General features: G+C 44.2%; 1 protein-coding gene across 1 annotated transcript in view; it reads right to left on the reverse strand.

Annotated features, from left to right (window-relative positions):
* The window catches only part of top3a (DNA topoisomerase III alpha), a 147,931-nt gene that overhangs the window by 54,192 nt on the left and 75,295 nt on the right, over positions 1-18,444 (reverse strand). The window contains exon 12 of the mRNA XM_084329100.1: positions 6,978-7,163. Within this exon, the coding sequence (XP_084185226.1) occupies positions 6,978-7,163 (186 nt within the window). The remainder of the gene's footprint in view (positions 1-6,977; positions 7,164-18,444) is intronic.

Raw genomic sequence — 18,444 nt, forward strand, 5'->3', positions numbered from 1 at the left:
AATTGGAACCATACAAGTCTTCTCTTTTCAGCCATGCTAGTAAAGAGAAGCTTAAGCTAGTCCCATGCAGACCCAAACCATGCAGTTATTTTTGCATGCAGTACAAATAGCTTATTATTATTCTTTTGTAAGTACTACATACTTTATGTATACTATGAGGAAATTTGTTCAACTATAAAATATCCCGCCTCCAGTACATATCTTTGCCATAAATCTTTGATAACCAAATTTGAGAGATCTTGCATGCGAATATCCGGCAATATATTGATATCAGATTTATTTGTGTTACTCCCAAAAATTCACAATTGGTCAGGCTCTACTCCCCCCCCCCCCCCCCAGGCTCAAACTAGGGATGCACCGATCCGACTTTTTCAGTCCCGATACCAATATGTGGGTTTGGGTATCGGCCAATACCGATACCGATCCGATACCCATTGTCCAAATTCCCCCCCCAAAAAAGTTAAAAAAGAACATTTTATCCACGTTTTTTTTTATATTCAAATATATTTTGTTTTTAACACTTTGGGTGCCGGGAAACGCTTTAACACGTCATTCCCGGCCATGCTCAAGTTGCCAAAGACGCTTTACAGCGTCTTTAATATCAATATTTCAAAAATCTGGGATCGGATTCACATGTCCCCTCCGCTGGCCTGAGATCCACCAGGAGGACCCACTGAGCTCTCTGGCGGTTCAGGAGTGCCATCTGGTGGCCGATCAGCGCAATCGCTTAACAGGAAGTGCTATAGAGATTGTGCTGGTCGGCCGTATTACTTCTGGGCACTCAATATAGGTTCCGGGACTCAATCTCGACACACTACATAGCGATCGATTGCCAATAACTCGATAAACAACATGATTTGGACGTATATACCATTATACAAGCTGGAGATGGACCGGGTAAATCGCCATCCCATAATGATAAAATTTCTACTCTACGATGATCTGAAACTGTGGAAAACCCTCAAGCAGCTAGGCTGTGGGGGCGATGCCAACCAAAGGACTACTGAGTCCAACATAGGCCTGTCCACAGACAAGGGAATGGAGTTTGATAAAAAGAATGTAGCCACAATCTTTAATAACTTCTTTACATCGGTAGCAGGTAAGCTTGTCTCTAACCTACCTCCCAAGACAGAGCAGTTTGGTGATGACTTTGTTTCCAACTACTATAGCCAACGAGGGGTTAAGGCAAACTCGTTCTCCTTAAGCAAGGTGTCAGTAGTCAAAGTGGCTGCGATGCTGGGTGAGCTCAAAATCAAGAAGGCCACAGGTGTAGATGGCATCAGTGCCAGGTTTCTGAGGGATGCAGCCGGAGTTATAGCTCCACCAGTAACCCATATTATTAACCTCTCCCTGGACATAGGCAAGGTACCCACCGACTTCAAGAATGCCAAAGTCATCCCTATATATAAAAAAGGGAGCAAATCTGACCCCAGCAATTATAGACCAGTCTCAATTTTAAGTGTGTTATCCAAAGTCCTAGAGAAGATAGTCCATGAACAAGTCCAGGAATATGCAAGCAGCCATGACCTCCTGTACGACCTCCAATCCGGCTTTAGGAAGTCTTACTCTACTGAAACATGTCTTCTTTATCTTACAGACAGTATCAGGAGGGAGAAAGATTCAGGTAAGCTGTGTGGGCTAGATCTTCTAGACCTACAGAAGGCTTTCGACACAGTGAACCATGACATACTGCTCTCCAAGCTTAAGGCCTTGGGTATGTCTGAGACAGTGGTCAGATGGTTCTCTTCCTACCTTGCTGATAGGGTGCAGCGGGTTGAGGTCAGTGGCACTATGTCAGAGGCCAAGCCCATTGTATGTGGGGTCCCACAAGGAAGCGTGCTAGGACCTCTCCTTTTTTTACTGTACATAAATGACATGTCAGCAGCATGCTCATGTAACTTGTTTTTATTTGCAGACGACTCAGCCCTGCTAGTCTCACACAAGGATCAGAACACACTAGAACAGATGCTAGGTGAAGAACTTGCAGGGGTCAGCAGGTGGCTTTCGGACAACAGGCTTTCTCTTCACCTAGGTAAAACAGAGGCAGTACTATTAGCCTCCAAGCCCAAGCTCAGGAAAGCACGGGAGTTTAATATCCAGCTAGGAGCTGTAACCCTAAAACAGCAAAAAAAAGCAAAGTATCTAGGCTGTATGATAGACGGGTGCCTAGATGGGGAGGCTATGGCCTCCCAAGTACTGGGCAAAGTCAACGCCCGCACCAGGTACCTAGCTAGGAAAGCCAACCTCCTTGGCAGAGATAGCCTCAGGCTATTAGCAAATAGCCTAGTACTCTGCCACTTTGACTATGGTAGCGTATCGTGGTTCGAGGGCCTGACAGTGAACATAAAAAAGAAGCTTCAGGTTTCCCAAAATAAGCTAGTAAGGGTGGTAATGGGACTTGGCCCTCGCACCCACTTAGGGAGGAGTCACTTCCAGGAGCTAAACTGGCTTCCTATAGAGGCCAGAGTTACCCAGCTCAGACTGAACATAGTGCACAATATTATAAACCAAAGGTCCCCTAGATACCTCCAAAACTACTTCACCCCGGTCAACGAATCCCACAACCACAGAACTAGAGCAAGCATAGCAAACCTGAAGCCTGCTTCTTTCCGATCGAAACTGGGCCAATGCTCCCTTACTTTCTCTGGAGCCCAGGATTGGAACAAGCTGCCTATCCCCATCAAGCAGAGCTTGAGCCTCCACAGCTTCAAGAGAAGCGTCAGGAAGTGGCTCATGGACAGAATAGAAGAATAGCCCCCTATAGTTTGAATGGGTTTCCAATCAGTTTTTAGTTATTGTGGGGTATACAATTTTAGCGATAGGTTAGTCTTATAATGTTTTAAATGTATGAGTGTTGTGTTATTGTCGTGTTTTTTGTTGTGGCCTAACAGCCCTGGGACCATGACGGAAATAAAGGTTTTACTCTTTCTCATGTTATCCTTTGGATCCTTGTTGTGTTTTTAATCCATCAATAAAATCAAATCAAATCAAATCATCAATATAATGTATTTGGGGCTATAGATCACGTTCTGGAGAAAGCTGCAGAAAGAGATGAAAACATACTTATACATTAGACCATACTTTACTATGAATATGTGAATGAAAAAGTTTAACGTTGCTACACAATGAACAATACATATAGGACTTTGAATGGGCCCTAATAATGGCAATGTAGCAATAGAATTAAAAAAGTTATAGCCCTGCAAAGAAGGGGACTTTCTCTATAGACAAATAGAGCCGGCAACCTACGGTTGATAATGAATGAACCCATGGCAGCCAAAGTGTTAAGAATTGTAAAGGATCACAAGTGTGTTTTTGATTTGTTGTAAACAAAGACAGAAAATAAACTTCATTCATTCATTCAATTAATATCGGCCAATACCGATACCGATCCGATACCCATTGTCCAAATTTCCCCCCCAAAAAAGTTTAAAAAGACAATTTAATCCACGTTTTTTTTTATATTCAAATATATTTTGTTTGAATTGTAAAGGATCACAAGTGTGTTTTTGATTTGTTGTAAACAAAGACAGAAAATAAACTTCATTCATTCATTCAATTAATAAACTGTATGCCTCACTGTCACTGTGTGGAAGAGGGATCATTCTTTTGTGCAAGGCAACATCAGGCTTGACTTAAAACATTACTTTCCTAACTTAGTGAAACTAAATGTAACAAAATAACACATATATATAAATGTACTGAATGGTTATTTCTTATTTTATTTATAATAAGAAATAAAAAAATATATAAGATATATATATATATTTTTTTTTTACCGATACCCGATCCAGCTATTTTACTGATATCGGCGGCCGATACCGATACCAATATCGGATCGGTGCATCCCTAGCTCAAACCACTCAATAGAAACTCTGGGTTGCTTGCTGCATAGTCTTATCTACACAGTTATTAATTATAAACTGATCTGGAAGTTGTTCATTTGACAAAGCGAAGGATTAACTACCAGGGGTTCTCAAACTTTTTTATACCACAACCCCATTTTATTTAAAGGGGAACTATTTTACTATTTATTTCACTATTTGGGCACTTTTACACAATTCCTGTGAGTCTATGGAACACCTCTGTAATATATATATTTTTTTTATTCATTGTTTTGTATTTCTAATCAAGTCCTCAAAAACAGCATTTTTCTACCTCAAGATTTCGAGCTGTTTTGAGCCTGGGCTGCAGGTGCCACCTAAACCACTGCGGAGCGTCCCAACATTAACATGCAGCAGTGACTATATGACATCACATATAGGCACATTTTCAAACGACTCAGTTCAGTGAGGGTGAATATTGTGAGAGGAGAATTGGAAGAATGCGCCAATATGAGAATTTTGAGACATAGATCATATTAATATAAGTTCACATAGCTAGGAAACAATGCTAAACACTCAAAAAGGCCATTTATAAGATAGTTCCCCTTTAAGATATTTTTTGGCGACCCCACACTTAATGTATCGCGTAATTTCAACGTGGAGATAAGGAATATCAAAATAAAAGCATGTTATTTCGAAAATGAAATTACAGCACTATGTTATCAATTAAATTAATGAATATTATCAACAAAAGCAATGGAATTGTTTCTGTATACACATCTATAAAACGAGGCATATTTAGCCAAAATATGTTGCCAGAACATGAAAAGAAAATGCGTTCACGTGTGCTTTGGCAGAGATCCGCTTCTACTCTGAAAATCCGCCCTCACAGAGGTATGTTGATGCGAAGGGGACACGCTTTATCAGCGCAGCATTACACAACACTTGGTACTCGTTCCGGACTGATATCCAGAACTTTGCGAGGGCCTGTCCAGTGTCCAGTGAACTTGACTTTCAGTAGCTCGTCACACGAAAGATCATTGAGCGTCTCCTGGCTGCATTCTGTTCCTACAAAAAGCCATCAAGCTGAGTAAATACCCCCAAATCTCCGCTGATTATCCTGGAGTGCCACTAACGGAGTTTCCAGCGCATTATCAGCACATTTCTCTGCCAATGTGTTGTTTTTGTCTGCAAGGAAAATCTGCGCTTCTTCTCCGAGTTAACAAAGGCGAATACTCTGCCTCGAGATCAGAGGCAGAGCCCATTTCATCGCGGCCAACCAGCACCGCTTCTGACAACAAACCTATCAATTTGCAAGTCTGGGTTACACACAAAAGACCAGACCCCCCTCCCGCGATTATAAATGTGCAGAGTGTAGTGAGATGTGTATTGGAATACGTGTGTCGGCCTCCATTGATGAAGGGGCGAGAGTCGCGAGACATGGCAAATACACACAGCTGCCGGGTGGAAAACTCGATCTGAGTTTTTTTTTTTGCCAATGCCCCCACTGTCACCTACCCGCGACTCCACTTTGGGTCGCAACCCGTAGTTTGAGAACCGCTGAACTATACACAACACATCGACAGCGGGTCCTGGGCTAAATGTACCCAATTACCATCTTCCACAAAGTCAGACAAGAAGATTAATATCAGTTTAATCTCTGTCTCCAGTAGCCCCAGAGAGAGGTCCAGGTGCATGCTAGCCTAGCTTAGCACAAGGACTTAACTTCCAACAAGTCTAAAACTGACACACAGAGATGAAACTGATATCAATCGTCTCGTCTGACTCTGGGGAAGATGGCAAATAAGTGTATTACACAGAATGTTGGGAGTGTTCCTTTAAATGCAGAACATGACTTGAAGTAGAAGGTATAATTAGACTCCATTAATCAAATCAGACATTTGGATGATCATCATAGTTTATAAACTGTAAGAGTCTCTATACTGCAGCTGTTTCAGGAGCATTATGCTGCCAAGTACGAGTTTCTGCTTGCCAGAACAGGGATAAAGCAGCAGCTATTATTCACAGGAGATATTTACAATCATGTTCACAGGTCATGGTCTCACACTTCTTTCCTGTTCTCATATAGATGTTTAAATTTAGGAGCATGTGTTCCTTGAATGAAATGTGACTGCATACTGTACACTGTGCCTAACTACCTATGTATCAGAGAGAATCTAAAGCAATTAACCTCTCTTCTGTGTGAGTCACGTTTATGCAGTGTGAATATTCAGTGTAAATGCACAGAGGACTTTTATTTAAAGATGGTTTTACAGTTAATTATCCCTCTGAACACAAGCTTGTATTCCTGTTAGGGATGTGATGTCACAATGATGTCACAATATGAAGGAATGGAGGGGGCGGCTGGGTGGCGCAGCGGACATTGCACTCGTCACCAACGCAAGAGACACCGGGTTTGAATCCGGCTGTCGGCGTTGCCTCCGGCTTGGGCCGGCCGTCATACTAACTCAATTGGCAGAGTTAGCGGGTGGAAGTCGATGGGTGGTAATCTGGACATTGTGGACAGCGTCTCCTACAGGTCGGTTGGGGGACGCCTGCACAGCAGAGACAGGAAATGGCGGGGGTAGTGTGAGCCTCCCACACGTTACACCTCGCCAATGAGAGTCCGCGCTGGCAGGTGAAAAGATGTGACAGGCTGCCTCCTCGTGTATCGGAGGGGACACGTGATGCAAGGCCAGTGTGGGGCATATGCGAGCAACGTTCAAGACAGGGGAGGGGAAAATTGGCACAGCGAAATTGGGATGGGAGAAAAATAGAAAAAGAGGAGAAAAAGTGGATACAAAAAAAAACAATATGAAGGAATGGAAAGATTGCACTGCAATATGGGCATTTTTAAACAACTACATGTATGGGAACGCTACACGTCCTGTGTCTTTAAACAACTACATGTATGGGAATGCTACATGTCCTGTGTCTTTAAACAACTACATGTATGGGAACGCTAGTATGCTACACGTCCTGTGTCTTTAAACAACTACATGTATGGGAACGCTACATGTCCTGTGTTTTTAAACAACTACATGTATGGGAACGCTACATGTCCTGTGTTTTTAAACAACTACATGTATGAGGCGACTAAGTGTATAATAGTGTTATTACAGTGATATCACACACACACACACACCTACCTACCTTGGTGCTCCACCTGTCATAAGGGTAAACATCCAGGTAATTTCTGGCGATGATCATGAGTCCCGAGGCGGAGAACTTCTCCTGGGCGATATCGATGTCCACCACTGTCTCCTGTCCCACGGCATCCTGGGACACGCAGGCCAGGAAGTGGCGCACGATGAACTCATACACGCGGCCCTCGTTGCCCTGGAGACAGCAGATGAAACCATGAATCACATAATATTGGCATTGGCTGGCTTACTCCCACCCATGTTAGAGACTAGAGTGGACACAGGCTCCATTCAATATTACGTGTTTGCTCGCCAGTGGTTGAGCGCCAAACACGTAATATTACGTTTTTAGAAAGGATCTTTTTCCTCTGATCCTTGTTCTAAATCATCATCCGGGTCACTCTAGCCGTCCCTGGGTCGTTTGTATACGTTGGAATTGCAATGGCGATCGAATATCACTAGGTGGCAGTACCTTTTGAACTCGGATAGAAAGGCAACAGGATAGTCAGTGAATGCACCGGACGGTACGGACTATCGAGGCTCGCTCTGTGGGGGAGGAGCTCTTCCAAAGCAATCGCTGGCGGATCTGATCACCTCGCAACCTATAGTGTCCCGTAGACACGTGTAATTACATATAACGGGTAATCGCAATCGCCGATGGGATCATTGGAACTATTCTTTTTGGATGAGGTAAGGACCCCTATGTCTATTTTACCGAACGTGAAACATTTTTATGTAACGATCACAGTGGCTTACTTTATGGGTCATAAATTAGGCTTTTTCTAACGATCGGATTTCCGGGGTAAGACAACCCCCCCCCCTTGATGATTTTGTGAAGGTACATATGTGACTAGGTACAGACCTTGGGTCCTTTAGAGAAGTCTTAAATTATTATTATTATTATTATAATTTTTTTTTTTTACATGATATGAAAGTACAGATTCATACCTTCAAAATAAGCCATCACTTGAAAAAATTGGGGGGATACTTTTCAATCTATGTCCTATGAATCATGGTGATATCACAATACGTATTCAGAGATACAGGGCCTTAAAAGAGAATGGGGACAATTATGTTACAATGTAAGACAACTACTTGAAGTGTTATCGAGACAATGAAGACACCGAGTTGCAGACTGGACTCAAGTTTACTTGGTTGACATAGCGACGCTCATACATACTGGTGCACTCTTATATATCGTCCGGGTTGCACACCGGCATTATATGGTACCTACTGCATATCACTACACTACTCTACCCAGAATTCAATGTAATCAATGTCACCTCCTCCTCTACAGCAATTCACACCTGGCAGCTTTCCAGTCTGAGGACCTTTGTTGATTGATTGATTGATTGATTGATTGATTGAAAACGTTATTAACAGATTGCAGAATGGGTACAGTACAGTACAGCTCAATACATACAATTGTTAAGGGGATGCAGACCAGAGAAAGACTTTCGTCTTGTTTACATCAGGGTCCCCCATTTTCAATTCATCGTAACATATATGACATACATGACATACAGATAGACAGTACTGCTACATCTATACATTTATGACATACCAGATTTGCAAATACAGTACTGTTTGTGATACGAAAAGAGTCCAGAAAAAAAGAGTATATACATTTGACGTAGAAACTGTACATTGGAGGAGGTTGGGTAGGTGGGGGGGGTTGGGGGGGACTGTACATTGGAGGTGGTTGGGGGGGGGGGGGGGGAGGTTGGGTAAGATATAAGATACAAGATACAAGATACAAGATACTTTAATGCCACACAACGATGGTGGTGGTAATTGATTTCGGTACAGATAGGACAGACAGGTAGGAGGGGTGGGGGGGGGGACACACACTGTACAACTGTACGAGCAAAACTGTACATTGGAATATTGACAAGACCATACTTGGTAATTTACTGTACATTGGAGGGGGTTGTGTTAGGACATTTACAGGGGCCAGTTTCGAATTGCAGTCTCCCGTAGGTGTTTTTTGAGAGTGTTTTTGAAAGTGGGTAGTGATTCACATTCCTTTACAGCTTTGGGTAGGGCGTTCCACATTGATGTGGCATAATTGCAAAACGTGTTTAGTCCCTTGTTTGAGCCGAATCTGGGTTTAACATGATTTGTGGAGCTCCCTCTGGTGTTGTGATCATGGTATTCACTGACCTTTGGGAAGTATTTTGACATGTACATGGGTACCTTGGTCGTGTAGTGTATCTTGTAGACCAGGCCCATTGCAAGTTGCTGTACTCTGTTGTCTACTCTAAGCCATCCTAGGTTGTCAAAGTGGGCAGGGGTGAGGTGGGTTCTAGGAGTAAGGTCAAGCAGTAGTCTGACCAGTTAGTTTTGAGATGTTTGTAATTTTGTTTTTAGCGCCTTTGAGGTGCTTTGGTACCATGAGATGAGCATAGTCGTAGTACCCTTGAATGAGTGCTCCTGCCAGAGTCTTCAGGGTATTCTTGTTTACCAGTGAGGAGATCCGGTACAAGAATCGAGTTCGTTGGTTGACTTTTTTTTTATTACATTGGTTGCCATTTTGTCACAGGAAAGATTTGCCTCTAGGATGGAACCCAGGTAGGTAATATCTTCTTTCCTTGTGACAATATTGTCACCCACTGTAACTGAGAAGCCGTCGGTCTTGCTGAGTTTGTTATTTGAACCGAAGAGAATGACTGTCTTGTGACCCTGCAAACTACAACCTACCCACCCAGCAAGATACAACGTCAGGAGAGCAGTAATAGAGGCAAAACGGCGTTACAGGGATAAAGTTGAACTTCAGTTTGAACAGGCTGACTCTAGAGGTATGTGGCAGGGCCTCAGAACAATGACAGACTACAAAGGCACCTCCCTCAAACTGAACAGTGACATCTCCTTAGCAAATGATCTCAATTCCTTCTATGCGAGGTTTGAGGCTATGAATAACAACACCAGCCTACAAACCACTGCAATCGGCGGGGGGGGGGGGGGGGTCTGCTGATGGAGACTCAGTGTTCAGGGTAACAGAGCATGAGGTGAGGCGGACCTTTAAAAAAGTGAATATCAGGAAGGCAGCAGGACCGGATGGCATCCCCGGCCGCGTCCTAAAAGTCTGTGCCGACCAACTGGCCCCGGTATTCACTGACACCCACCTGTCTGAAGAAGTCCACCATCATCCCTGTACCCAAAAAATCTACGCCCGCTTGCCTCAACGACTACCGCCCTGTAGCCCTCACCTCCATAGCCATGAAGTGCTTTGAGAAGCTAGTGAAGGGCTACATCTGTTCCTCCCTCCCCATCAACCTGGACCCCCTGCAATTTGCGTATCGCCCCAACAGGTCCACGGAGGACGCCATAGCCCATGTGCTGCACACAGCAGCATCACACCTGGACAAGAGGCAGGGGAACTATGTGAGAATGCTGTTCATCGACTACAGCTCAGCATTCAATACCATAGTCCCCTCCAAACTCATAGCCAAGCTCAGGGACCTGGGCTTGAACTATGACCTCTGCCAGTGGGTCTTGGACTTCCTGACGTGCAGACCCCAGGTGGTAAGAGCAGGCAACTGCACCTCCTCATCCATCACGCTCAACATAGGGGCCCCCCAGGGCTGTGTTCTGAGCCCCCTCCTCTACTCCCTGTACACACATGACTGCGTGGCACAGCGAAACAACAACACAATCATCAAATTTGCTGATGACACAGTAGTGGTGGGCCTGATCTCTGCCAACGACGAGAGGGCCTACCTGGAAGAGGTAGAGAATCTGTCACAGTGGTGTCAGGAGAACTGCCTCTCCCTGAACGTCAGCAAAACAAGAGATGATTGTGGACTTCAGAAGGTCGGGGGTCAAGGACTACAGCCCCCTCAGCATCGACGGGGCACCGGTTGAGAGAGTGAACAGTTTCAAGTACCTCGGAGCCCACATATCCGAGGACTTGACATGGACCACACACATTGACAGTGTTGTGAAGAAGGCACGACAACGCCTCTACTTCCTCAGGCGCCTAAGGAAGTTCCAAGTCAGTCAGAAGATCCTTAGGAACTTCTACTCATGTACAATAGAGAGCATCCTGACTGGCAACATCACCTCCTGGTTTGGGAATAGCACTGCACAAGACCGTAGCAGACTAGAAAGAGTGACACGTTCAGCCGAACGCACAATTGGAGGGGGGCTTCCCACCCTCCAGAACATTTACAACAAGCGGTGCAGGGGGAAGGCTAAGAGAATCATCAAGGACTCCAGCCACCCGAACAACTGCCTCTTTGAACTGCTGCGGTCAGGCAAGCGATACCGGAGTCTTAAGGCGAGCACAGAAAGACTCAGAAGAAGCTTCTATCCCCAGGCCATCAGGCTGCTAAACGAACAATAAACACTATGCAACAACCATCAAATGCACACAGCACACACACCCACATGCACACACTCACTTAAACAAACAACACACTGCAGCACCCACTCTCCACACTTTAGATCACACGAACACACTTTATATTTATTGATAAAGGATTTGCACTACAACTCGTACACCTACTGTAAATTGTACCTAAATTGCACCTCATCCCATTTCTGCCTTGCACTATATAGTATTGTATATTAGTACACTGCATAGTATATTGTATATTATATGGTAACTCAGTTACGTCTATTCTGCATCGAACATTGTACATATGTCTATACTGAACACTGTGACCTCATTTTTTACTTCTAATTTACATGCTATACTATGTTATTTTATTTCATACTTATCTTGTCTTGCACAGTCTCTGGAGCGTAACAGTAAGAAGCATTTTGTATAAAAGTATTCTGTACTTCTGTATGACAACTATTAAAGAAACTTGAAACAGAGGATAAAGGAAAATAGTCAAGATAGTAATTAAAAAATGTGTGTGGTAGTGAAAAATTAACCTTCTCTAGTGTGGTAGTGAAAGGTTAACCTTCTGTAGTGTGGTAGTGAAAGGTTAACCTTCTGTAGTGTGGTAGTGAAAGGTTAACCTTCTGTAGTATGGTAGTGAAAGGTTAACCTTCTGTAGTGTGGTAGTGAAAGGTTAACCTTCTGTAGTGTGGTAGTGAAAGGTTAACATTCTGTAGTGTGGTAGTGAAAGGTTAACCTTCTGTAGTGTGGTAGTGAAAGTGTTTTTTTTTTATTTATTTTTTTATTATCTTTTTCCCCCTCCTTTTTCCGATTTTTTTTCTTTTTCTCCCATCCCACCCTTCCTGGTTGTTGCGCACTTTCCCCTACTGTTGGTCCAAGAGGCCGGAGACTGTCACATGCTTTCCTCCGACGCATGTGCAGTCAGCCGGCAGCCAGCAGGCTGCACATGCAAAAGTGAAAGTGTTAACCGTATGTAGTGTGGTAGTGAAAGGTTAACCTTCTGTAGTGTGGTAGTGAAAGGTTAATCTTATCTAGTGGGAGGGGGTATGTGGGTATACTTGTGTACACTTGTGGAGAAAAGGAACTAAAAATAATTGATGGCAATGAAAACCTGACTTGTGTACTTAAAAAAAAACGTTATGATAAACAAGAGAACAGAGCATCTCATGAACTTATGTCGTGGACTTTATGGATGCACTGTCAGCTGAACTTGCACCAATGCATAGGGAAATAGTCAGACATCCCAGAATAATTTCATAATACAAAGTTTCTGAATGGACGTTTGGATTTGTTACGTATTACTTTCACATGGTGGAGGGATACTTACTGTCTGTGGTGCATATTCACATTGTGGTTAAGTGTGCTGTCACTAATTGGTGGTTTAATTGACACACTGTTTCTTCCTGTTTTTGTTATTAAAATGGCCGCCCTTCTAATTCATCACAGGTGTGGTGATGAGGCACCACGCCCTACAAATGCAGAGTGCAGGCAGCAGTCAAGTCTCCCCCACTTCACAGGAGATGTCGCAGCTCTCCAGCGTCTCACCTGCTCTCTTTGTTTTGTTGTACATTCGGCTTGTTCTTCCTTTTGCCTATAGTTTTGTTGTTTAACTTTGGAGTCTGGAACACCCAGCTCCCACTATTTCTGTCCATTTAGTTAGTTGTAAATAAATAGTTATTTTTGATAAACTTTTGTCCAGTGTCCTGTGTCCACCACGTCGCATTCAAGGCCTTGACGAGCCATATTTTAGGCTTGAATGTAACATGGGGGGCTCTAGCCGGTCTTCAAACAGGTAAGTATGCTCTTAATTTATAATTTGATTTGACTACTGGTATGCTTTAAAATATTTAGTTTAGTGGACACCACAGGTAGGTAATTTCATTGTTTTCTGGCTGTTGTTAGCCTCCTGTGTACCACGTACTCCTGGGGCAGTCAAAGAAGTGATTGGTATATGATCTTTGGCTGGTAGCAGGTGTGGTTGAAGAAAGCTAGGTCTACAGTGTATTAGCTTTCAGTATAGGTAGGTTAGGGGGCCGGGAAATGTAATTAGTGTGTTAGGACCTGATGTAAGTGTTTTTGTTAGATTAGACATGTGGTGGGCCTAGCAGTCCTTCTTTTGACTGCAGTATAGGTTTTAGAAGCTATTTGTGAGTCAAATCAGATTGTATGGAGCACCTGTTTGTATTAGAATTTGTTTGTTGAGTAACACAAGGGGTTTTGCCTCACTTGGTTTGTTACTGAAGAGCGTTTGTTCCAGTATTTTGGGATAAATGTCTACCACAGGGTTAGTCTTGTGGGTGGTTCATCTCAGCAGAGGCCTGTAGCTAGTGTCCAGTAGCAGTGTCTGCTGTGATTCTCTAGTATAGGATCTGTGTGCATTATTGAGCTTGACCTTTTTGATCCAGTATGTGTTATGCCGTGTGTCTTAAATACAGTGTGATTTGTTTTGCGTGCTAACATAAAATGCCGTGTTTTGAACTACTGCTTGTGAGTTTAATTGCGTGCTGTGTTATGCCGTGTATCTTCAATCACTGTCATTTAATTACGTGCTACACCTTTTTGTGGATACAGGGAAATTGGAGTTTGAACCCCAGGTCGTAGGAACAGTGGGTGAGTTGCTTGTGTTTTGGATACGGAACTATATCCCTTGTTGTGGATTAATTGTAGTATTGCCTTGTATTGGTAATTAATTAATTGGTTGATTAATTAATTAATAGTTAATATTGTTTTTCATTTGTTGTCATTTACTGGTTTTACTCATAGTAAAAATGACGTTGGACATGGAGGATTTTGTTGCGAGGCCAACAGTGGCAAAGGTAAAAGAATGTTCTGACGATGAGTTGGTGCAATTAGCGGCTCATTATTCTATGTTAACGTTTGAAGCAAGCCTGGAGAGGGAGTACTTGCAATATCAGTTGCTTGGATGTTTGCATTTTGTCATGTATCTTGACATATCCTTGTTGCCTATAGAGGAACAGAAGCAGATATTGCTGCAAGCAATGGGTGAGTGTTTTGATAGATGGCACGCTGAGAGGAAACGGGGGGGCGAGGCCCAGGTTCTCAGCACTCGCTTTCGCTCTATTCAAGTGGCTATAGGAGCTGTTAAAGTGCTAGCTGCAAAGGCAAAGGCAGCTGAGAGACAACGGGAGCGCGAGGCCCAAGAGGCTATCGAAGTGGCTCAGTATGCTGCTGCCCGGGCCCGGGAAGCTATTGAGGTGGCACAGGAGGTAAGTGCCCAGGCTGCGTTTGACCGTGCACAGGAGGTACGTGCCCAGGCTGCGTTTGACCGTGTGATGGCACGGCGTAGTTTAGTTATTGCAGGGGCAGGTGTTGTTGTTGAAGATTTTGGAATGCACACTGTGAATGTACCTCTGCATAGTGTTGTTCCTGTTTGTGCCCTAGTGTCTGGCCCGGTGCTGAACCCGGAGGTGACATGCGTGCCAGATACTCGAGTGGCGGAGCAGTATCTCGTGGGCTTCCCAGCCTTTACAGTGGCTGAGGCCACAGACGAATTGGAGGAGGAGAATGAGGAGGATGAGAGTGAGAAGGATGTTGCTACTTCATGTGGCACCGTTTCTGACATTTCATGTGGCACCATTCTGGTTGAGGAGGCTACAAGGCCAGAATTGGGCTGCCGGCCTGACGTTCATGATGTCTCACTTGTCAGCAGTGATGATCCCAGTATGGTCAGTAGTTCTGATATTGATTCATGTGACCACACTGACTCTCTGCCAGGCACTGGGTATGCTAGTCAACCTGGTTACCTGTGTCCTGTGCAGCAGGAGCAGTCTTCACGACCTAGTCTAATGGGTGACGACCATTTTGATCGTGACGAAGTTGGTGTGTGTGCCACCATTTTGTGTCATGACAATGTTACTGTGTGTGCCACCATTTTGGCTTGTGACAGTAGAGAAGTTTCTGACACCGTTTTGTTTCATGACGAGGTTGATGTGTGTGACACCATTGTTGCTCATGACAGTTCTGATTTGGGTGACACCATTTTGGATCCTGGCCACGTTATTTTTTGTGACACCATTTTGAATGGTGATCCAAGTGCTTTTGTGACCGATGTGTTGCTATGTTCCAGGGACGGTGAGGACGTGCCTGAGGTGGTACATCCTGCTCTGGATGTTCGTGAATCACAGTCTCTTGTACAGCTGACGGGGGTACAGCCCTCAGTACAGTCTCATGTACCGACAGTGCCAGGTGGGGAGGAGATGGGCGCTGTGATGGTACCGGGGAAGTATGCTGGTGGTTTTCCTGTTGGTTGTCCTGAGCGCAATGAGTTTGACTTTTGTCAGGAACATAACTTTGGTTTGTTGTCTCTATTTACCAGGTCGGTATCGGTGGAGCGGCCTGTTGAAGTAGAATTTGTGGCTTATGACCGTGCAGTCTTTTGTGCCTCCGTTTTGAGTCATGACGTTGATTTTTGTGCCACCATTTTCTGTGGTGGGGATGTCATGTCGGTTTCTGTGGATAATGGTTTACTGTGTTCCAGCGGTGAGGACGACATGCCTGTGGCGGTTCATCCTGCTTTGCTATCTCCTGACCTGGTGACGCCAGGAGTGGGGGAGGCGGACTCGGTGGCGGTGCCACGGGGACGTATTTCTTGTTGTTTTCCTGTTTTGTCTCTGTTTGTCAGTTCTGTATCGGCGGAGGGACCTGATGTCATGAGTTTTTTGTTTGGTGGTGATGTGTCGGTGGGTGGATTATCTTCTTCTAGGCCTTGCGCCTCAGTGGGGGCTGAGTGGGGTTTAGTTGCCCACATGTTTCCACCAGCTCCGCTCCATCCAGGCCCAGCTGGATACATTTTGGAGGGGTCTTGCTTGAGCGGGTATCAGGACGGGGTTGTTTGTGCTGAGCAACGGTGTCGAGTGTTCCTCAGTAGGGAGCATTCGACGGTGTTGAGGGTCGTGTTCGACAGGGGCCGACCCGTTATCGCTTTGTGGTAGTGACTCATGGGCTGTGGGTCGCAATTAATTTTTTATGTACAGTTGAGTGTGACTCTTGACCGGGGCTCACACTCAACACAGTACAGGCGCTGCACATGTTGGAGTGTGTGGTTGCATTTTTTTTGGTAAGGTTGGTAAGTATCCCCTTATTTATTTATGTTCATTCTCTTGGTGATGGTTTCTTTGGGCTATAGTTGGGAGAAGAACATAAATATTCGGTGTGGGGGTGTTACGTATTACTTTCACATGGTGGAGGGATACTTACTGTCTGTGGTGCATATTCACATTGTGGTTAAGTGTGCTGTCACTAATTGGTGGTTTAATTGACACACTGTTTCTTCCTGTTTTTGTTATTAAAATGGCCGCCCTTCTAATTCATCACAGGTGTGGTGATGAGGCACCACGCCCTACAAATGCAGAGTGCAGGCAGCAGTCAAGTCTCCCCCACTTCACAGGAGATGTCGCAGCTCTCCAGCGTCTCACCTGCTCTCTTTGTTTTGTTGTACATTCGGCTTGTTCTTCCTTTTGCCTATAGTTTTGTTGTTTAACTTTGGAGTCTGGAACACCCAGCTCCCACTATTTCTGTCCATTTAGTTAGTTGTAAATAAATAGTTATTTTTGATAAACTTTTGTCCAGTGTCCTGTGTCCACCACGTCGCATTCAAGGCCTTGACGAGCCATATTTTAGGCTTGAATGTAACAGGATTAAACCAAGTTGTATGCAGTGATGAACTGTCTTTCCCCGCTGAACACAAGTTACTTAACGTTACACAGGTCGCGCTATGCATGCTTAGCTTGCTAACGTTAAGTTAGCAGTGTAACTTAATGTTACACACGTCGCGCTATGCATGCTTAGCTTGCTAACGTTAAGATAGCAGTGTAACTTAATGTTACACAGGTCGCGCTATGCATGCTTTTTTCGAACGTTTCGTTCTCTCCGCTATGATGAAAGCAGAGCTCTCCGTCTGTGTGTGTGCTTCAGCACCTCTCAAGTACCCGTATGTGCACAGTGTGAGCGACTCGAGCCGCGAGTGTGTGTGTAAATCGAAAACTGCGGGCCAAGAACAAAAAAGCCACTCCCCCCCTCAACTGTAGTCGATTCAATTAATTTATGACATCAGATAACATTAAATCCAATCTAACGAAATTCGTTCGCTCATAAAATTCTTAACATGTTAAATGTGATTATGACAGACTGCTGTTTAATGTCGGGCGACTGCTCACAGAACGGGCAGTCAGAATAGACTCGCGTAATGATAAACCATAGAGAGAGACGCTTGTCTCTGGTTTTATAATAAAACCAACGCTAATGCTGTGTTGTCCATAGCGTTGCCGGTTTATTAAGGTTGGCCTACACCAAACAGTCAAGTTTATTCTTCAGGCCAAGGGTGGATTTCACAAGACGCTGAGCTGTAATGAACGCGTTATTTTTAAACCTAGCTGCATTTTTCGGAGACGCTCTCTCTCTGATTGGCCGACGCCTGTTTCTACACTGGTTAAGCTTAGGCACTCTTTCGAAGTTGGTTAAGGTTAGAGTTTGTCTTAGAGCAGGGCGATAGAACACCAGCCCTGATTCCAAACTCTAACCTTAACCAACTTCGAAAGAGTCGCCTAAGCTTAACCAGTGATAAACTAGGCGTTAGGTAGTTTGCTGCTGTTAGACCCGGACATGGGCAAAGACACAGCTCGTCACGTGATTGGGCAAACATGTCAGTGGCCAATCAGAGAGCGTCAGTCAGTGGCCAATCAGAGAGCGTCTCCGAAAAGTGCGGCTAGGTTAAAAAATAACGCGTAATGAACAGGCGCTCGCACACGCAAACCACACCCCTTCCGAGGCTCCGCTCCACCGCAAATGTAGTCTTTTTCCAATGCTTCGGAATACATACTGTCGGACAATCTAACAATAATTAACTAATTTACCAGTTATATTAAGTTTTGCAAATAAGGAAACAGAGATAGAACATTTCAAATCAGTCAAAAATGCAATATTTCTATTTTGACCGATTTCTGAAATGAGACATTTTCGCGATTTCTGAGGAATGTTATCTACCGCCACAAGTCGACCTAGACGGTGCAGAGTCACATATGTTATATACCTTTTATTTGGGAGTATTTGGGGGTTCAGGGAATCAACCAGAACGATTCGGGCTTATTGATCTATGAAAAAAGACTGGATT

The sequence above is a fragment of the Notolepis coatsorum genome, assembly GCF_963971535.1.
Source record: "Notolepis coatsorum genome assembly, chromosome: 14".
In the NCBI taxonomy this organism is placed as follows: domain Eukaryota; kingdom Metazoa; phylum Chordata; class Actinopteri; order Aulopiformes; family Paralepididae; genus Notolepis; species Notolepis coatsorum.